Source organism: Scardinius erythrophthalmus (assembly GCF_964197995.2).
Source record: "Scardinius erythrophthalmus genome assembly, chromosome: 17".
Classification (NCBI taxonomy): domain Eukaryota; kingdom Metazoa; phylum Chordata; class Actinopteri; order Cypriniformes; family Leuciscidae; genus Scardinius; species Scardinius erythrophthalmus.
This window is the reverse complement of record NC_138237.1, coordinates 5,442,964-5,465,453: the sequence shown is the minus strand read 5'-3', so window position 1 is coordinate 5,465,453 and position 22,490 is coordinate 5,442,964. Positions and strand designations below refer to the sequence as shown.

Below are 22,490 nucleotides of genomic sequence, written 5' to 3'. Positions count from 1 at the left end.
ATTTTTGATGAAATCTGAGAGCTAGATCACTCCTCCTGCAGGCTTATGGACACCTTAACGAGAATACATTTTGTGCGCAAAAACAAACAAAAATAACGACTTTATTCCACTTTTCATTTCCTTCTCTCTGGACCTTGAGTTTTTTTTACATAGTGTTTAAGCGTAGCGTGTCTGTGTTTCACGTCACCACGTATCACACATGACCAGAGTCGCCCAATAGTGAGCCTACGTGGTGACATGCAACACAGACGCGCTACGCTTAAACACTATGTAAAAAGACTCGAGGCCCAGAGAGAAGGAAATGAAAAGTGGAATAAAGTCATTATTTTTGTTTGTTTTTGCACACAAAAAGTATTCTCGTTGCTTGATAAACTTAAGATTGAGCCACTGGAGTCACTTGGACTATATTAACAATGTCTTTAATACATTTTCTGGGCCAGCAAGTTATAGTGTCCATAAGCCTGCAGGAGGAGTGATCCAGCTCTCAGATTTCATCAAAAATATCTTAATTTGTGTTCCGAAGATGAACGAAGGTCTTAGGGGGTTGGAACAACATGAGGGCGAGTAATTACTGACAGAATTTTCATTTTTGGGTGAACTAACCCTTTTAGTTTAGGAATAAGATTAGAATTATATCATTCTTAGAATTTTGACACACTAAAGACTAAAATTTGTTGTTACTACTACTGGTTCATTAGCAATGCTGAATACAATGTTAAACCCCTTGATTTAATGAAAACTAAATTAAATCTATTCATTATACCTAAATAAATCACAAGTTCTGTTCATTTTTATTTCTTACATTTTAACAATATACAGAGTGATTCAATCAAATAAAGTCTTCAATATGTTCTCAATGCATCACCTCTAAACAGCGAGACTAAAAACAAGTTGTTTGTGATATGAATGATATTTGATAGACTATTGTTGCCATTGTTCCACGAATGAAAATAATTAAACAACAAAGAAACATAACACATCCCTTCATACCTAAAGGATTATTAGGGACACCATACTATTACTGTGTTTGACCCCCTTTCGCCTTCAGAACTGCCTTAATTCTACGTGGCATTGATTCAACAAGGTGCTGAAAGCATTCTTTAGAAATGTTGGCCCATATTGATAGGATAGAATCTTGCAGTTGATGGAGATTTGTGGGATGCACATCCAGGGCACGAAGCTCCCGTTCCACCACATCCCAAAGATGCTCTATTGGGTTGAGATCTGGTGACTGTGGGGTCCATTTTAGTACAGTGAACTCATTGTCATGTTCAAGAAACCAATTTGAAATGATTCGAGCTTTGTGACATGGTGCAATATCCTGCTGGAAGTAGCCATCAGAGGATGGGTACATGGTGGTCATAAAGGGATGGACATGGTCAGAAACAATGCTCAGGTAGGCCGTGGCATTTAAATGATGCCCACTTGGCACTAAGGGGCCTAAAGTGTGCCAAGAAAACATCCCCCACACCATTACACCACCACCACCAGCCTGCACAGTGGTAACAAGGCATGATGGATCCATGTTCTCATTCTGTTTACGCCAAATTCTGACTCTACCATCTGAATGTCTCAACAGAAATCGAGACTCATCAGACCAGGCAACATTTTTCCAGTCTTCAACTGACCATATTTTGGTGAGCTTGTGCAAATTGTAGCCTCTTTTTCCTATTTGTAGTGGAGATGAGTGGTACCCGGTGGGGTCTTCTGCTGTTGTAGCCCATCCGCCTCAAGGTTGTGCGTGTTGTGGCTTCACAAATGCTTTGCTGCATACCTCGGTTGTAACGAGTGGTTATTTCAGTCAAAGTTGCTCTTCTATCAGCTTGATCAGTCGGCCCATTCTCCTCTGACCTCTAGCATCAACAAGGCATTTTTGCCCACAGGACTGCCTTATACTGGATGTTTTTTCCCTTTTCACACCATTCTTTGTAAACCCTAGAAATGGTTGTGCATGAAAATCCCAGTAACTGAGCAGATTGTGAAATACTCAGACCGGCCCGTCTGGCACTAACCATGCCACGCTCAAAATTGCTTAAATCACCTTTCTTTCCCATTCTGACATTCAGTTTGGAGTTCAGGAGATTGTCTTGACCAGGACCACACCCCTAAATGCATTGAAGTAACTGCCATGTGATTGGTTGATTAGATAATTGCATTAATGAGAAATTGAACAGGTGTTCCTAATAATCCTTTAGGCGAGTGTATTAGTGTTTTATGGCAACACACTAGTTTTCTGAACTATTATTCTTGTACATCTGTATGATATGACCATGCACTGCTTGAGCGATGACACTGACACAAGTATTTTCACATTGTTGCTTTACTGTTCAGTTCATCTTGTATACGGGTAACACTCAGTGTTTACTGCGCATGTGCAACACAACAGAGGATCAATACGGGTGTCGGAAGAACAAAACATGCAACACTGAGAATGCAGTTCACAACCTTTTTAACCAGTTCCCCTTATCAAACTTCAATACTAATTACTGTATTAGATGTAATTCCATCTTTTGCTTATTTACAAATTATGGAAGTGAACTTTGTTCACTTAGACACCTTCGGGCAAAGATTTTTATTATGTTTCTGTAGACTAGATGATTGGGTGAAACTCTTCCCACATGAAGAGCACTGGTACGGTTTCTCTCCAATATGAATTCTCTCATGAACTTTCAGGTTTCCTGACCAAGCGAAACTCTTTCCACAGTGTGAACACTTGTACGGTTTCTCTCCAGTATGAACTCTCTGGTGTTTTATTAAGTTGCTGGATGAAGTGAAGGTCTTTCCACAGTCAAAGCACACATAAGGTCTCACACCAGTATGAATACGCTCATGCATTTTTAAATTTTCCAGTAGTGAAAAACTCTTTCCACATATGGAACAAAAGTGAGGCTTCACACCAGTATGAACTTTAATGTGTTGTCTTAAGCCTGATACAAAAACAAATGTTTTCTCACACTGATCACAGCTGAATGATCTTAATCCAGAGTGACGGCGCAGATGTTTATCGAGATAGTTTTTCTGACTGAAACTCTTTCCACACTGAGAGCATGTGAACGTTTTTTCTCCAGTGTGAATCATCATGTGTATCTTCAGGTTTGGTTTACGTCTGAAACTCTTTCCACACTCAGAGCAGGTGAAAGATCCTTCAACTCCAGATTTTCCAGCTTGTTTCTGTGTGAAATTCTCTTCAGTCTTTGAAACGACTGCATTTCCATCTTCAGTTATGAAATAATGAGGTTTTTGTAACTGATGTTGTTTGTCTTCATTCACTTCCATCAGGTCTAAAATAAACAAATTAAATCCCCATAATTTAATAAAAGGATACATGAGAAACAAAAGTAAACATTGTTCAAATTCTGAATTTTACACAAATCCAGTTTACTACTGAGTCTACTAGGATCTAGTTTTAGATGTAGTCATATGTCAGTTTTCATCTTAAAGTTCCTCATCAGTCATTAAAGAGAATAAAAAGAAAACACCAACCTATTTGTTCCTCTGTATCTTCATCTTTTATTCTGCAGGGTTCTTCCTTAATCTCCATCTTTACAATAGTATGTCCGTAGTTTCTCCTGGAGTAATTCCTCCTGCTTGCTTCTTCTTCTCCTGTGGGAAGATGGGAATATTCCCCAGCATTTAAACTCTCATGAACGGCTGTGGGAGCTTCACTGACTGAAGGAGTGAATTGTGGTCGTTGTTGCTCATTTAGAAGATGATCATCACACTTACAATCACTCTCAATTATCCAGGTGCAAATAGTCGTTTAGAAACAATTCCATGATTACTGAATTTACACATAATGTAAATGATGGATGCTATAGTTTCAGCTATAGTTTCAGCAACACGTGTAGTTTTAGTTTAACCCTCATCAATATTATTTCAGCTTCTCTCTGAACTGAATTGAAGGATTGATAGTGTAACAGTGCTGGAATAACTAAATTCTGATAATAACACAGCTTATGAGAAGATAATGACTAAAATACCATAAAGAAATAACAGTAGGGCCTACTGTTACAGTAGGCTTACAGTCGGCTCTTTCATTTGAATTTAATTACGGGCATTTAATGTTTTGAGACCCACTGGAAGTGAATGAAGACAAGCAGCACCTATTTCAAAAACCTCATCATTTCACAAATGATGTCTGAGTTTCACAGACTGAAAAGAATTCATGCAAACAAACAACAAATGTGTAAAGTGTTTCGTAACGGAAACATTAATGTGCACAGGAGAAATCACACAGAAAAAAATCTATTCTATTTAATTCCCGAGCTTAAATAATATTGCTTCTAACTAACTTATCAAGATCTGCTAGAATATCTTGACATCTTTTTGAATGGGCAACTTCCATGCACTGTATACCGCGACGCATTGGCTGTTATCCGCCAGTAGAGGGCACGAGCAACCGAAGCAATGACACACATCTGAGTCTAGGAGAAGAAGAGAAGTGAGCGAGGGAAGGGAACATAAACACGAAAAGTGGAACACAGCCGTTCATTCTGCTCTAAATCTGCTGTTTTCAGACTGTGAGTACATTTATTTAATGATTTATTAGGAGAAATCTAAATCCAAACGACCAAACGAGTCTGTTCATTTAGTGAATCACTCCGAAATGAATTTAAACAAACTGACTGATGTTGTTCACCCGTAAAGTCGTTACTGGCTGTTTTTTTCACAGTGCAATTCATTTTTATGTAATGAACAAATGAAAACTGGTATACAGAGTTTTTAATGCTCAGTCATAATGTAAGCAGGGCTCGATGTTTCCCCCTCGTTGAAAAAATGTCAAAAAGCGTCCTCTCTGTAAAACCACAAAATAACCATTACTATCAACATTAACTGTGGCGATGATGGGAAACCGCGGCTTTCTGAAGCGTTTGAGGCTTTCGTCAAATTGCGCCAAAGACGGTTCATTACGCGAAGCTTTTAACACGATTAGGACGTAGGACATTTTCATTTGTACAATGCAACTGATATATAGATTTAATATCTTAACATGTTCTTTTTCTCTATCTCTTTTTATCCGTACTCTATCTCTAGCCTATCTCTTTTTTAGTTCTCAGCTCTTTGTTAACTCTTTTCTCATTTGTATTCTGATGACATTGAACATATTGTAATACATTTTGTATATTGTAAACACAGTTGTAGCCTGTATCATAAACATGTACCAATATATCGGTTATCTGCTTTCAAATATAAAGAATTATCAATATCGGCCAAAATTTTCATATCGGTACATGCCTATTTTGAGGAGTTAATCACATTAATTGTGCATATATGAGGCATTTGTGTCAAGCTGTTTAGAGGTGATGCATTAATAACATGTTGAAAAGACATTTTCTTGCATGAAATCAATCAGACAAACTCTTTCCATTTTGAAACTATTAGAAATAATAATAATAAAAAAAAAAAAAACTAGTGGGATTTATTTAATGAATCAATTTAAATCCAGGTCCATACTTTTATTCATGTTTATCTTAGGCATGTATGAATTGAAAAGTGACCTTATTTAAAATAATTGTTTTATTTTGTGTATTGGATTATAGATTATAATTGTGTATTGGATTATAGCTAAAGAAAAACTCCACAAAAGTGTTTTCACAACTTTCAAAAAGAGTAAATAAAAATCAACAGAGATTGATAACGACAGTAATCAGTAGTGGAGTAAAAGTTATGTTTTTTATTTTGAAGTGAAAAGATAAAATCAGAGCTTTGGGGTAAGATGAGCCACCCAGATTTGGTACAGTAGGTGCCAAGTGGCGTGTTGTTACTAGTGTTATTGTTTTTAAATTTAATAATTATCGTAATATAGTTAATTATTTTCATTTATGGGTGAACTAACCCTTTAAGGGGGGCATCTCCCCCATGTTACCCTACTATTAGGGTAAAGCTTTTGAACCTGAATAATATAATAATAATAATACTAATAATATATTTCCATCTTCCCACAGGAGAAGCAAGCAGGAGGAATTACTCCAGGAGAAACTACGGACATACTATTGAAAAAAAGATGGAGATTGAGGAAGAACCCTGCAGAATAAAAGATGAAGATACAGAGCAACAAACAGGTTGGTATAGGTAGAACAATAATCTAAAACTAGATCCTAAACTCAGCAAAAAAAAAAAAAGAAACGTCCTCCCACTTTCAACTGCTTTTTTTTTTAGGCAAATTTCTGATTATGTGAAAATATTTTTATGAACATGGAAAGATTCAACAACTGAGACATAAACGGAACAAATTTTACAGACATTTGATGAACAGACATGGAATAATGAGTCCCTGAACAGAGCGGGGCTCAATGTCAAAAGTAGCAGTCATTATATGGTGTTTCCAGCTGTTTAAATGCTATAATGCATCTCATCTTAATGGACTGAGAATACACTTAATGGACTGAGAATACACTTAATGGACTAAGAAAGATTTGCCAGATCTTGCTGTGAGATGTTACTTCACTCTTCCACCAAGGCACTTGCAAGTTCTTAAACAGATCTGAGGGTTCATAATGTAGTTGCATGTAGCATGGCATTAGAAAGGATGATCAGCTGATCTTCCAGGTCTCCCTGTAGCGCTGTCTTTGGTGTCCTTCATTACAGACACGGCTGTTTATTGCTCTGTTCACATCTACAGTCCTCATGCCTCCTGAAGCAGGACTATGGCATGTTCACACATGTGATCAGAGACCCTGAGGATCTTTCTACTGGTGTTTTTCAGAGTCAGTGGAAAGGTCTCTTTAGGGCTGGGTACCGAGTTCGATACTTTATAGGTACCGACCGAATTGCCTCGATACTATCGAGTATCGAAAAATGACTTGTTTTTCGGTACCAGATTTCGATACCTAAGGGGTTAACTCGTCAACGTCAGTGCTCAAACAAATACATATGAAATGCACAACGACACGCCTAAAGTCGCTCACGCACATACACGCAAACTCTACACACACGAGACGCGCAGAACTCTCCGCGCACATACTCATATGAGACGTGCCCACGCACACAAACTGTCCACGCACATTCTCATATGAGATGTGCACGCGCACACAAACTGTCCACGCACATTCTCGTATGAGACGCGAGCACACACACACACACACAAACTTGCGTACATACTCAATGAGACGCGAGCATAGTACACATACTCACAATACCCTAAAGATGTGGAAAAGTCGATCAAAAGTGTGGCTACATTTCTCCAGGCTCGATGCCAACAGCGCGCGATGCAGTATTTGCAGTAAAATAATTGCTACAAAGACCGGTACCGCGACAGATAAGATGAAGCCCTTGACAGTGCACGGAGTAAACATAAGAGCAGAAAGTTGCTCCGTCTTTGACTGGTAAATGAAGAGATACATTGTTGATCACTCTGACAGTGTTTATATTGCAATAATGACCTACTGAATGTACACTGCCATTCAAAAATGTGTTGGTTGGTCAGAATTTTTTTTCAGTAAATTAAAGTGATCAAAAATGACCTTAAAACATGTGTAATGTTACAAAAGATTTCTGTTTCAAATAAATGCTGTTCTTTTGAAATTTTTAGTCATCAAAGAATCATGAAAAAATGTATCATAGTTTCCAAAAACTGTTTTCATATTTCTGAAGGATCATGTGACACTGAAGTAATGATTTTGAAAATTCAGCTTTGACATCACAGGAATAAATTACATTTTGAAATATATTCAAATAAGATTTTAAATTGTAATACTATTCCACAATATTACAAGTTTTACTGTAGTTTTGATCAAACAAATTCAACTTTGGTGAGCATGAGCTCTTTATAAAAAAAATATGTTGTTCCTTATGTACATGTATAAGGAATATTTTGTTCCTTTGTGCTTTTTTTGTGCCTTTGTGCACTGGCTTAGGAGCACGAGTCAAACTGAAAAAATAAAACCAAAGTTTTTTCTGAGGTAATATGTTATGTAATCTTGTTAAAATGGATTTCATAAAATTGGTATCGAAAAAAGTATCGTTCAGGAACCGGTATCGAAATCAAGGTATCGGTATCGGTATTGGTATCGAAATTTTTTGAACGATACCCAGCCCTAGGTCTCTTTAATGTTTAGGCCTGGTTTCATAGACAGCGCTTAGATCAGGCCAAGATTAGGCCTTAGTTCAATTAAGACATTAAAGTAACTTTCATAAATGTTCCTTAAAGACATTACTGTGTGGTTCTTGAGACAATTTTAAGATATGTCAGAGCAAGTTGCTCTCAGTTAAAATGGCTCAAACAAGTATTTTAGTCTGAGACTAGCTTAAACCTTATCTAAACCTTGTGTGAAACCTGGGGTTTGTGTCTTAAAGGGTTATTTCACTGCTGGAAAGATTGTGTATTTAAATTGGGTCATTTATGTAGTTGAAATGTGAAATTATTCTAGAAGTTGGTGCCTTCTAGACTTGAGAAAAGCCAGAAAATGTATTTTTGGCTCATGTGGATGAAAGACATCAGAATGCACTTGCTTCGCTGCCCTATGAGGCCACTCCCAAGCCACGCCTACCGGTTACAAAGGGCAGTATCGGAAGACAATAGGCTTGTTTGACTTGAACCGGCGCTGCACAGACCGATCGTTTATGACATCAAAGTACTGCGAGAGCAAATCAAAAGCATAAGGAGCCGTCTGCTCACAATTCACTCTCGCGGTATTTTGATGTCATTCACCGATCGGTCTGTGCAGCGCCGGTTCAAGTCGAACAAGCCTATTATGCAACTAGGTTACTAGTTTAGCCTGACGTCGTCATACTCAGAGATTCTAGTCAGAATGTGAGTCTGATACTGCTCCACTGGGCTGTGATGATGAGGCGTGTTTCAACCGAACCAGGAAAGAAAATGCCTCTGCACTCAAATGGATAGACCTACAACCAATCAGAGCAACGGAGTAAGTGACGTATGCTCTTCATTCATGTTTCAGATCGACAAATGCCTTGATCGCGGTTCTCTGTTCCTCTTTTAAAATTAATGCGCTGTCGATATCTTCTATAACAGACGGAATCAACACATCTCAATTCTCCAGCGGCAGCCATCTTTGTTGTAAACGAATTCAACCCAAGCGCTCGTTGGTGACGTGGATGATTACGTTACTGTTGATCATCTGTCCATCATCGATTAAAGCCCACCCTGACAATTTGATTGGTCTGAACAGCTCTGGTTCGAGCATAGTTGCTCCACAACGGATCAAGTCCAGACCAAACTTCCCGACCTCAAAGGTTTTTTTCCAGACACACAATACAGAAATCTCTCGTCTCAGGAGGACATGAGGGAGGGAAGCACAGTCAATCAAAAATACTACCGGGTTTCTACTGATACAAAGCTTAAAGGAACCGCATGTAAGATTGTGGCCAAAACTGGTACTGCAATCACTTTCGAATTACTGTAGAGCGGTGTATCCCTTCCCCCCTGACTCGAGGTTGCCAGTTAGGCTGCAGGATCCAGCAGGAACGTAAGCTGCTACAAGGAGCTTCCAATGGCAAGTGACGAGTCTTACACAGTAAGTTTTTTTTCTGTTAATTATGTTTATGCTTCATGAGAAATGTTTTGCGTATTTCGGATTCATAACGAGGTCTTTTAGGTTTCGTAACGTTAGACATTTTTTATCCGACACGTTTGTAGTTGCAGCTGTGGTAACTAGAGCAGAGCTGGCAACCCGGATGCCGAAACACTACTGACTTCGTGATTGGTAGATACAGTGAGGAAAATAAGTATTTGAACACCCTGCTATTTTGCAAGTTCTCCCACTTGGAAATCATGGAGGGGTCTGAAATTGTCATCGTAGGTGCATGTCCACTGTGAGAGACATAATCTAAAAAAAAAAATCCAGAAATCACAATGTATGATTTTTTTTAACTATTTATTTGTATGATACAGCTGCAAATAAGTATTTGAACACCTGAGAAAATCAATGTTAATATTTGGTACAGTAGCCTTTGTTTGCAATTACAGAACATTTCAAACATTTCCTGTAGTTTTTCACCAGGTTTGCACACACTGCAGGAGGGATTTTGGCCCACTCCTCCACACAGATCTTCTCTAGATCAGTTCAGGTTTCTGAATCTTTTGGATGTCCCTCCAAAGATTCTCTATTGGGTTTAGGTCTGGAGACTGGCTAGGCCACGCCAGAACCTTGATATGATTCTTACAGAGCCACTCCTTGGTTATCCTGGCTGTGTGCTTTGGGTCATTGTCATGTTGGAAGACCCAGCCTCGACCCATCTTCAATGCTCTAACTGAGGGAAGGAGGCTGTTCCCCAAAATCTCGCAATACATGGCCCCGGTCATCCTCTCCTTAATACAGTGCAGTCGCCCTGTCCCATGTGCAGAACAACACCCCCAAAGCATGATGCTACCACCCCCATGCTTCACAGTAGGGATGGTGTTCTTGGGATGGTACTCATCATTCTTATTCCTCCAAACACGTTTAGTGGAATTATGACCAAAAAGTTCTACTTTGGTCTCATCTGACCACATGACTTTCTCCCATGACTCCTCTGGATCATCCAAATGGTCATTGGCAAACTTAAGACGGGCCTTGACATGTGCTGGTTTAAGCAGGGGAACCTTCCGTGCCATGCATGATTTTAAACCATGACGTCTTGGTGTATTACCAACAGTAACTTTGGAAACGGTGGTCCCAGCTCTTTGACCAGCTCCTCCAATGTAGTTCTGGGCTGATTTCTCACCTTTCTTAGGATCATTGAGACCCCACGAGGTGAGATCTTGCATGGAGCCCCAGTCCGAGGGAGATTGACAGTCATGTTTAGCTCCTTCCATTTTCTAATGATTGCTCCAACAGTGGACCTTTTTTCACCAAGCTGCTTGGCAATTTCCCCGTAGCCCTTTCCAGCCTTGTGGAGGTGTACAATTTTGTCTCTAGTGTCTTTGGACAGCTCTTTGGTCTTGGCCATGTTAGTAGTTGGATTCTTACTGATTGTATGGGGTGGACAGGTGTCTTTATGCAGCTAACGACCTCAAACAGGTGCATCTAATTTAGGATAATAAATGGAGTGGAGGTGGACATTTTAAAGGCAGACTAACAGGTCTTTGAGGGTCAGAATTCTAGCTGATAGACAGGTGTTCAAATACTTATTTGCAGCTGTATCATACAAATAAATAGTTAAAAAAATCATATATTGTGATTTCTGGATTTTTTATTTTTTTTTTGATTATGTCTCACAGTGGACATGCACCTACGATGAAAATTTCAGACCCCTCCATGATTTCCAAGTGGGAGAACTTGCAAAATAGCAGGGTGTTCAAATACTTATTTTCCTCACTGTAGGTGGAGGGTGGGGCTTCAGGCCAAAACACATCATGAAAACATCATCATCAGTTGAGGGCTGCAACTTCACTTTTAAATGACAATATCCTGGCCGGACTACTGTTGTCAGTGATATAAGTATTTGAAATGAACATGATTTCTTAATGTCTAGTGACATATCAGGGCCATTTTATGATTAATTGAAATACATTTCTTACATACGGTTCCTTTAATGCTAATCGGTGAAGTATCCCTTTAAGGACTGTTCCACGGGTGCATGTGCAATAATTGTTCATGGTTTATGGAACAAGCATGAAAGCATTGTTTTAACTGATCAATAAAGATCTGTAAAGCTTATTTGGATTTTACAAAATTATCTTTGAAATATAGTATCCTGAAAAAGGGTACAATAATAAATTATTATTAGAATTTTTTGCTGAGTTTATTAGACTGAACCATATTTATTTTTGTTTCTCATTTGTCCTTCTTTTATTGAATTATGGGAATTTAATATGTCGATTTTAGACCCAGTGGAAGTGAATGAAGACAAACAGCAAAAACCTCATCGTTTAACAAATGAAGATGGGAACAGAAAGAATTTTACACAAAAACGAGCTCGAAAATCTGGAGTCAAAAGTTCTTTCACCTGCTCTGAGTGTGGAAAGAGTTGCAGATACAAATCAGAGCTTAAGACACACATGAGAATTCACACTGGAGAGAAGCCTCATACATGCACTCAGTGTGGAAAGAGTTTTGTTGAGAAAGGAGACCTAAATATGCACATGAGAATTCACACTGGAGAAAAACCGTTCACATGCTCTCAGTGTGGAAAGAGTTTCAGTCAGAAAAGAAATCTCAAAGATCATCTGCGCCGTCACTCTGGAGTGAGATCATTCAGCTGTGATCAGTGTGAGAAAACATTTGTTGTGGAATCAAACTTAAGACAACACCTTACAATTCATGCAGCTGTGAAGCCTCACGTCTGTTCTTTATGTGGAAAGAGTTTTTCACAACTTAAGTCTTTAAAAGAGCATGAGAGTGTTCATACTGGTGTGAGAGCTTATGTGTGCTCTGACTGTTGGAAGACCTTCACGTCATCCAGCGACTTAAAAAGACACCAGAGAGTTCACACTGGAGAGAAACCATTCAAGTGCTCTTCATGTGGGAAGAGTTTCACCCAATCATCTACTCTACAGAAACATAAGAAGTGTTGCCCGAAGTAAGCAAAGTTCAGATCCATAATTAACTATAAGGTAAATGATATTCTGATAAATCAAAACTGCAACAAAGCAACATTATCTGAAAGAGAAATTTGTTTTGGTGTATAACAAATATGTTATGGTGTTGGAAATTGGAGGGAGGTCAAAGTGCTCCAATTTTAGATGGAAATGCTTATTTTATGTTAGGGGGCAAATATAGTGAAACTAAATATTTCCAATATTCTGTACAATTTCATTTTGTTAGTCTGGCTGTTTAGAAGTGATGTACTATTATAAATGTAATTAATTCAATATATATATATATATATATATATATATATATATATATATATATATATATATATATATATATATATATATATACATTGAATGTAGAATATATTACAAGAATAAAAGAAAAGAATGTGTACTTTTTGAGTGGCATGCTAATTTTTTTCATGGAAAGTCATGAAGTGAAGGGGGGGGGGGGGTTACATCATATGTATTGTCATTTCCTTTTACGCATAGTTTGCAGTGTTGAGCACTATAATCAATCACACGTTTCTATTGAGTTTAGAAATGCAATGTCCAATCAGAAGCATTTTGATTCGTCACCGTGATTTACAATTTAAATTTCAAGAGCAAGGTTGAAAAAATGTTATTGGTAACAGTCTGTTGAATTGTGATTGATTAAAGTAACTGGTTAAATTTAGGTATTTGAACAATGCTGATACAGAGATTCAAGTAGATTTTAATTAGGTAATTGTAAACACCGTCCCCTAGAAAGACTTAGAAATAAAATGTGTGTATATGTAAAGGCCTATATGTATACTGTATGTGTATCATTGTCCCGCCAATGGCCATTGATTAATTTGCACCCGGCCTAAACTGAACTGTTGTGCGTCTCAGAGCAACACAGCAATGTTTCGTTCCTGAACGAATCCTCATTTTGAGTGAATCAATCGAATGAAACAATGAGCACGTCTACATGCACACCAGTAAGCTGATAACTCACAAATATCAGCTTATTGAAATAACCAGTTTCCCCCGTTTACATGCAAACAAGTAACCTGACAACGCAAGAAAAAAGCAGAGTGTTTACATGACTTAATTAAAAACAATCATTTGCATATCTGACTGTGAGTATTATAGAATATTTCATTTATGTCGGTTGTGATATTAAATAAAGCTTGCAACATGTCAGCGAGAAACTTACAGCTCATATATATATTATTCTCTCATGCAGTTATAGATGCAGCATTTTGACCGAACATCTACTGCACGAGATGAGAGGACATTTTTATCATTTTCTGGGTCATGAAAGAGTCTGCGTTTGTGATAGCCTATATTTCCTAATTCCTTTCCTGTGTAGCAAATTAGCTATTCCTTACTAAAAGAAAGTAAATTCAGGAATCATGGAATTGTTTCTAAACGACTATTTGCATCTGGATAATTGTGAGTGATTGTAAGTGTGATGATCATTTGCTAAATACGGTGGCTGAGAAGTGCAAAACAAAACACAATTCCGAAAACAAAAACAACAAATTTATAAACGCAATGGAAAAACAAATTAACAAGTTAGAAAACACAATAACAATTCCGAAAACAAAATAACAAATCAGAAAACACAACAAATCTGAAAACAAAATAACAAATCAGAAAACACGACAAATCTGAAAACTAATTAGCAAGTTTGTTATTTTGTTTTCAGATTTGTTGCGTTTTCTGATTTGTTATTGTGTTTTCTAACTTGTTAATTTGTTTTTAGTCTTTCCATTGTGTTTATAAATTTGTTTTAAATTTCATACTGACTGATCAGCTTTATTTGTAGGGCAACCTTATGATTTTTAAATGATTCGTTTTTGTCTTTTTGAATGAAAGTTCCTCTAAGTGCCACCCATAATTCAACGCAGTAAGATCGTCAGGAATAAGGTGGATACAATAAGAAATAAAGCAAATGATTCAGATTCAGTCAAACACATAAGTCAGCTCTCTAGTAGGCTACACCGTTAAAAGTTAAATAGCCTAAATATATAAAGTTATGAAACTTTCACTTTGCCCTCAGCCAAAACGATTTGCCTGGGAATAGGGCTGGGCGATATGGCCAAAAAAAAATATCACGATAATTTTTTTTATATCAGTCGATATCGATAATTATCACGATAAAAGTCAAATCTTTATTTCTTTAAAGTTTAAAGGCAGATTTTTGCTCCTAAGTGAAAGTTGTAGAAACCAGAGCGTTAATTGTGGTTTTAAACTACTCTTTATTGTCAGAACATATCATGACAAACACTTGCCAAACAGGTGAACATTTTACAATTCTGAGGTAGAACATTCAAACATTTGTCATTTTTCCTTAACAAAATTAAATATATTTATTGGACAATTTCTTAGTTTCTGCATGTGCACATTTTTTGGGGGGTAAAATGTAATAATCTGACTGTTTGAGTTTTATTAAACTTAACCATTGGTCATCCAGTATCATGCATTTAGATCATGACAACCACAGATGAAACCAGGCATAACCTGGAGCACCTCACTATCATGGCAAAATGTAAATTTATGGTTTCTATGGTATTTGTATGAAAGACAGTAGCCTAAATACATTATTAAATACTGTAATTATATTCCATTAGTCCTTTAATACATTGTCTACATTAATAATATAATACAATTCAATATGTACAGTCAGGTCCATAAATATTGGGACATTGACACAATTCTAATCTTTTTGGCTCTATACACCACCACAATGGATTTGAAATGAAACGAACAAGATGTGCTTTAACTGCAGACTTTCAGCTTTAATTTGAGGGTATTTACATCCAAATCAGGTGAACAGAGTAGGAATTACAACAGTTTGTATATGTGCCACCCACTTTTTAAGGGACCAAAAGTAATGGGACAGATTAACAATCATAAATCAAACTTTTACTTTTTAATACTTGGTTGCAAATCCTTTGCAGTCAATTACAGCCTGAAGTCTGGAAGGCATAGACATCACCAGTTGCTGGGTTTCATCCCTGGTGAAGCTCTGCCAGGCCTCTACTGCAACTGTCTTCAGTTCCTGCTTGTTCTTGGGGCATTTTCCCTTCAGTTTTGTCTTCAGCAAGTGAAATGCATGCTCAATCGGATTCAGGTCAGGTGATTGACTTGGCCATTGCATAACATTCCACTTCTTTACCTTAAAAAACTCTTTGGTTGCTTTTGCAGTATGCTTCGGGTCAATGTCCATCTGCACTGTGAAGCGCCGTCCAATGAGTTCTGAAGCATTTGGCTGAATATGAGCAGATAATATTGCCCGAAACACTTCAGAATTCATCCTGCTGCTTTTGTCAGCAGTCACATCATCAATAAATACAAGAGAACCAGTTCCATTGGCAGCCATACATGCCCACGCCATGACACTACCACCACCATGCTTCACTGATGAGGTGGTATGCTTTGGATCATGAGCAGTTCCTTTCCTTCTCCATACTCTTCTCTTCCCATCACTCTGGTACAAGTTGATCTTTGTCTCATCTGTCCAAAGGATGTTGTTCCAGAACTGTGAAGGCTTTTTTAGATGTTGTTTGGCAAACTCTTATCTGGCCTTCCTGTTTTTGAGGCTCACCAATGGTTCACATCTTGTGGTGAACCCTCTTTATTCACTCTGGTGAAGTCTTCTCTTGATTTTTGACTTTGACACACATACACCTACCTCCTGGAGAGTGTTCTTGATCTGGCCAAATGTTGTGAAGAAAAGCATGTTGTGACCAAATGCTTCAGAACTCATTGGACGGCGCTTCACAGTGCAGATGGACAATGACCCAAAGCATACTGTGAAAGCAACCAAAGAGTTTTTTAAGGTAAAGAAGTGGAATGTTATGCAATGGCCAAGTCAATCACCTGACCTGAATCCGATTGAGCATGCATTTCACTTGCTGAAGACAAAACTGAAGGGAAAATGCCCCAAGAACAAGCAGGAACTGAAGACAGTTGCAGTAGAGGCCTGGCAGAGCATCACCAGGGATGAAATCCAGCAACTGGTGATGTCTATGCGTTCCAGACTTCAGGCTGTAAATGACTGCAAAGGATTTGCAACCAAGTATTAAAAAGTAAAAGTTTGATTTATGATTGTTAATCTGTCCCATTACTTTTGGTCCCTTAAAAAGTGGGTGGCACATATACAAACTGTTGTAATTCCTACTCTGTTCACCTGATTTGGATGTAAATACCCTCAAATTAAAGCTGAAAGTTAAAGCACATCTTGTTCGTTTCATTTCAAATCCATTGTGGTGGTGTATAGAGCCAAAAAGATTAGAATTGTGTCAATGTCCCAATATTTATGGACCTGACTGTATATCCTACATTTCATGGTGCAGTTAATATTAAATCTAACAGTAAATCCGTGGTAAATGGTGGGAATTTGTAGACGGAAAAGCCTTCAGACTGTATCGTTGCGCACAGTTTGTCAGCGCTGTTTCATCTGCCTTTAAAGGGTTAGTTCACCCAAAAATGAAAATTCTGTCAGTAATTACTCACCCTCATGTTGTTCCAACCATGTAAGTCTTTCGTTCATCTTCGGAACACAAATTAAGATATTTTTGATGAAATCTGACAGAATTCTGACTCTTCCATAGGCTTCCAGAGTGACCGAAACTCGCCGACCCAGAATAGTTATTAAAGAGATCGTTAATATAGTCCAAGTGACTCCAGTGGCTCAATCTTAAGTATATCAAGCGACGAGAATACTTTTTGTGCGCAAAAACAAACAAAAATACCGACTTTATTCCACTATTCAATTCCTTCTCTCTGGGCCTCGTAGTGTTTTTGCGTAGCGCGTCTGTGTTGCACGTCATCACGCATCACACACATGACCTGCTTCGGCCAATTGTGAGCCTACGTGGTGAAGTGTAACACAGACGCGCTACGCAAAAACACTACGAGGCCCAGAGAGAAGGAATTGAATAGTGGAATAAAGTCGGTATTTTTGTTTGTTTTTGCGCACAAAAAGTATTCTCGTCGCTTGATATACTTAAGATTGAGCCACTGGAGTCACTTGGACTATATTAACGATCTCTTTAATAACCATTCTGGGTCGGCGAGTTTCGGTCACTCTGGAAGCCTATGGAAGAGTCAGAATTCTGTCAGATTTCATCAAAAATATCTTAATTTGTGTTCCGAAGATGAACGAAAGACTTACATGGTTGGAACAACATGAGGGTGAGTAATTACTGACAGAATTTTCATTTTTGGGTGAACTAACCCTTTAAGCTGGTTTAAATCACTGAGACATTTGTGTTCTTCGCTGAATTCAAGCGCTTCTCACTGGATTTCGTGACCGAGAGCGATCAGAGTAAACGCATCTGCTCTAACTTTAGTGAGCTCGCGCTGCCGTTTGGACTTTGAGCCGAGCGGATAAATGGTCCCGGTAGCGCTCGGTTCAAAAGAGTTTCGTTCCGCTTTTGGCGCATAAACATTATCGAACATTTATCGACCTCTTGATATCGTTTTATCGAGAAAAATTATATCGCGATAATTATCGTTATCGTTTTATCGCCCAGCCCTACCTGGGAACAAATTATAGATTGAGACCAAAGATCGCCCATTAGATATACACAAGACGAATTATATCTCATGTTTTACCACTAGAGGCATCAGAGCCAGCGCAAGCGTCAGAAGCACTAGCCGAGGAAAGGCTGTTCTCGGCAGGTATTGCCTGGATCTCACAACTCCGAAAACGGCAGATACAATCTTAAAATAGGCGCTATCTTTATAAATAAACCACAGAGTTGAGCTTTAAACAACTACATTCTCACATGAAAACTCTGAAAACTACATTTCTTGACACAATAACAGTAGTATTTTTAAATTACGTTGGTTTTCTCCTCTGCTATTGATGCTTGCTAGTTGATGTGAGATGCATTCTGGGATACCTGGCTGTCTCAAGTCCGCACAAGTCACCTCTTGATGCATCCTCTGTAAAAGGGGCGGATCAAGAACACTTATTTATGTAAATAAAGTGTAACAGGTACTTTATAGACCTTCAATATGATAAGCTATTTGCACTAAATAGCCTAGCGTCTAGCACATCTAGAATAGCCTCTGCCAACTTTAAATCTAGAGAAAAGTTTCCATTGGCAAGAAAATGGAATTTACACAATGCATTACACTGGAGTTATAATGCTATGAGAGTAATGTTTTGAATTATTTGACAAATGAAATTATTTTTAAATGACATTATCCTTTAATAATGAAACTAAAACCGCCAGTAGGTGGCAGCAAGTCACAGGTTTAACGAATCATTCAAACGATTTGTTAAAACGGCTGATTCATTCAGGAACAGCGTGTTGTTCGGAGATGTACAACCATTTTGCTGTGGCTTAGTTTGGAACTATTTTCGTTGGTGAAATAGAGAAAACAAACTTACATTATTGACAAATTTTAATTCATAATATTAACTTCTTGATTATTGATCTGTATAAAATTAATATCACATGTGGAAAAAACAGCACTCTTGCTTGTGCTTAACATATATAAGACAAAAGCTCACGCAGGGGCATTGTCCCTATATCTGGAATTTTAGGGGCATTACTGGGTTCTAATAGTGTTTTTGTTTGTTTTTTGCCAAGTGAGTGAGAAACTCGATAATGTCAGCTCGCACATCATTAAAAAAACAATTATTATCGTATACAGCTCTAATATTTACACATGCACATGTGAATCGACTTTCTCCTGCGGTCTGCTGTACTTTCTGAATGTCTTGATTGACAGATGTCTTGTCCAATCAGCGGTCAGTATTTAAAAAAAATAAAAATTGGAATTGTTATTGTGTTTTCTAACTTGTTCATTTGTTTTTAGTTTTTCCATTGCGTTTATAAATTTGTTGTTTTGGTTTCGGAATTGTGTTATGTTTTGCACTTCTCGGCCACCATAGCTAAATGAGCAACAGTTTGACCACAATTCACTCCTTCAGTCAGTGAAGCTCCCACAGCCGTTCATGAGAGTTTAAATGCTGGGAATATTCCCATCTTCCCACAGGAGAAGAAGCAAGCAGGAGGAATTACTCCAGGAGAAACTACGGACATACTATTGTAAAGATGGAGATTAAGGAAGAACCCTGCAGAATAAAAGATGAAGATACAGAGGAACAAATAGGTTGGTGTTTTCCTTCATTCTCTTTAATGACATTGAAATTAAAGGGATACTTCACCTCTCGAAAGATTGTGTATTTAAATTGGGTCATTTATGTAGAAGAAATGTGAAATTATTTTTGAATTTGGAGCTTTGTAGATTGAGAAAAGCCAGAAAATGTATTTTTGGCTTATGTGGATGAAAGACAACAACTCCCAGAATGCACTTGCTTCGCTGCCCTAGGAGGCCACTCCCAAGCCACGCCTACCGGTAAGAGAGCGCAGGCTAGGCTACTAGTGAGTCTCCGTGACGACGAGTCTGCCCGGGATTTCGAGATCGCCCAAAATGTCCGGGATTCGGCTTTTGCGTTCTACAGTCGCCATTCATTATGTTTACTGTGGCGAGCAGGACGAGGCTGAGGGGCGCAGGAGAACAGCGCGAGGCCGGTGGTGTGATTACTGAGACGCGCCGGTCTCGTATCACGGAGGAGCGGGAAATTTCTTAGCAATGTTAAAACACACATCAACCATCACTTGTTTAGCGTTCATGTAAACACTACATTCAGATTCACCGATTGGAATGAATTCAGTTAGATTGAAACAAAAGGTGTGCATGTAAACAATGAATGGCGACTGCAGAAAGCAAAAGCAGAATCCCAGACATTTTGGACGATCTTGACGGCCGGACATGTCCGGGAAAAAGAGGATGGTAACCCCTACTACTCAGCTTTCTCCACAGAACAAGAGCCTGCTAGCTTAGCTTCCAAAGAAAGACGGCTGACACTGTGTACATTCTGTGAGTGAGATCCCACCCTCTATGGGCGGGCTGAAAACATGAGACAGCTCCTCCTACTGGCTGTAGTCTCTCGCTTCTGGCCAAAAAATCCTCCGATGACGCAAAATGACGATTCTTGTGTCATTGGAGGATTTTTTTCCAGACAAAGAATACATAAATCTCTCTTCTCAGGGGGATATGAGGGTGGAAAGCACGGTAATTCGAAATTACTACAGGTTTTCTACTAATACAAAGCTTAATGCTAAATCCTGAAGTATCCCTTTAAGATGAAAACTTTGATTTGGGGCTCCCTGAATTTCTTTTAATTTCTACTTTTTTTTTAGACCAGATGGAAGTGAATGAACACAAAAGACATCAGTTTCAAAAGAAGATGAAGAAGAAGAAAAATAAAGATAAAAACACATTCGTTTCACGGACTGAAAGGAATTTCACACAGAAGCGAGCTGGAAAAACTGGAGTTGAAGGATCTTTCACCTGCTCTGAGTGTGGAAAGAGTTACATGCATAAATCAAACCTGAACAGACACATGAGGATTCACACTGGAGAAATGCCTTATACATGCTCTCAGTGTGGAAAGAGTTTCAACCAGAAAAACTCTCTCGATGATCATCTGCGCCGTCACTCTGGAGTGAGATCATTCAGCTGTGATCAGTGTGAGAAAACATTTGCTTTTGAATCAGGCTTACGACAACACCTTAAAGTTCATTCTGCTGTGAAGCCTCACATTTGTTCTTTTTGTGGAAAGAGTTTTTCACATATGCAAAGTTTAAAAGTGCATGAGAGTATTCATACTGGTGTGAGACCTCATGTGTGCTTTGACTGTGGGAAGAGCTTTATTACATCCAGTGCCTTGAAAACACACCAGAGAGTTCATACTGGAGAGAAACCGTACAAGTGTTCACACTGTAGAAAGAGTTTTGCTCGGTCAGAAACCCTGAAAGATCATGAGATAGTTCATACTGGAGAGAAACCGCACCAGTGCTCTTCATGTGGGAAGAGTTTCAACCACTTATCAAATCTACAGAGACATAAGAGAAAGCATTGTCCGAAGGTGTCTAAGTGAGCAAAGTTCAGATCCATGACTTGTAAATAATTTGATATTTAGATTAAGCAAAAAATGAAATTACCTTTAATCCAGTAGTTTAATCTAAAATTAGTAGTGAAGTTTGATTGTTTGACAAGGGGGTACCTTTGGGGAAGGTCAAAATATTAGTTTAGAAAACTATGTTTTGCCATAAAACAATTTATGAAGGGATGTGTTTTGTTTATTTGTGGACAATGGAAAAATGTGAAAAAAAAATATATATATATATAATCTCTCCCTCTTCCTGGACAAATGAGAAACAAAAATAAATAAAGTTCATTCTTAATTAAACACATTTCTAGTTTACTACTGAGTCTAGTAACTATTAGTTTTCTATGTATTGTTATTTTTCAGTTTTCATCTTAATGTTCCTCATCAGTCATTAAAGAGAATGAAGGAAAACACCAACCTATTTGTTCCTCATATCTTCATCTTTTATTCTGCAGGGTTCTTCCTTAATCTCCATCTTTACAATAGTATGTCCGTAGTTTCTCCTGGAGTAATTCCTCCTGCTTGCTTCTTCTTCTCCTGTGGGAAGATGGGAATATTCCCCAGCATTTAAACTCTCATGAACGGCTGTGGGAGCTTCACTGACTGAAGGAGTGAATTGTGGTCGTTGTTGCTCATTTAGCAGATGATCATCACACTTACAATCACTCTCAGTTATTCAGCTTTAAGTGTTTTGCTCTAATTACAGAAGCACAAAGTGAAGACAGACATATCTTTAAGTTTTACCGTTCTTGATGCTTAAATAGGTAGCAGATTATTAAAGTCAAGCATTTTGTTTAATTAATAATGGCACATTACAGCATAAATGCTACATTCCAGTAGAGCCTCTGTTGCACTGCACAGACGACAAAACCCAAAGCTAAAATATTTCATATATATATTTAAATTATATATATATGTATATATATATATATATATATATACACACGTATATATATTTCTCATAACTTGATTGCTAAAGCAAAGTTGTATAGGGTTATTTAAAAAAAAAACCTCCACACATCACTTTTGGCCACTACTGTGTGTTTGGTATCAGTGTCACAT

The 22,490-nt window shown here is 38.1% G+C and overlaps 1 protein-coding gene across 2 annotated transcripts; it reads left to right on the top strand.

Annotated features, from left to right (window-relative positions):
- The first annotated feature begins 4,420 nt into the window (after positions 1-4,420).
- On the top strand, positions 4,421-21,843 carry LOC308705541 (uncharacterized protein). Of its 2 annotated transcripts, XR_014031933.1 has the most exons (5): positions 4,425-4,520; positions 5,946-6,062; positions 11,769-12,462; positions 19,466-19,582; positions 20,677-21,843. XR_014031933.1 is itself a non-coding variant. In XM_081390586.1 (4 exons), exons 2-4 carry the CDS (start codon positions 6,005-6,007, stop codon positions 21,414-21,416), a joined length of 915 nt encoding a protein of 304 aa, XP_081246712.1. In that variant the 5' UTR covers positions 4,421-4,520; positions 5,946-6,004; the 3' UTR covers positions 21,417-21,843. The 2 variants fall into 2 exon arrangements, 1 of the variants encoding a protein (XP_081246712.1); XM_081390586.1 differs by lacking the exon at positions 11,769-12,462 and having other exon boundaries at positions 4,421-4,520.
- The last annotated feature ends 647 nt before the right edge of the window (positions 21,844-22,490 follow it).

Bases quoted from the DNA above. Each gene is read 5' to 3' on its own strand.
- LOC308705541 (XM_081390586.1), top strand. From the start codon at position 6,005: ATGGAGATTGAGGAAGAACCCTGCAGAATAAAAGATGAAGATACAGAG. The intron at 6,063-19,465 runs GTTGGTATAGGT...ATCTTCCCACAG, and splicing joins AGATACAGAGCAACAAACAG to GAGAAGAAGCAAGCAGGAGG. The intron at 19,583-20,676 runs GTTGGTGTTTTC...CTTTTTTTTTAG, and splicing joins AGATACAGAGGAACAAATAG to ACCAGATGGAAGTGAATGAA.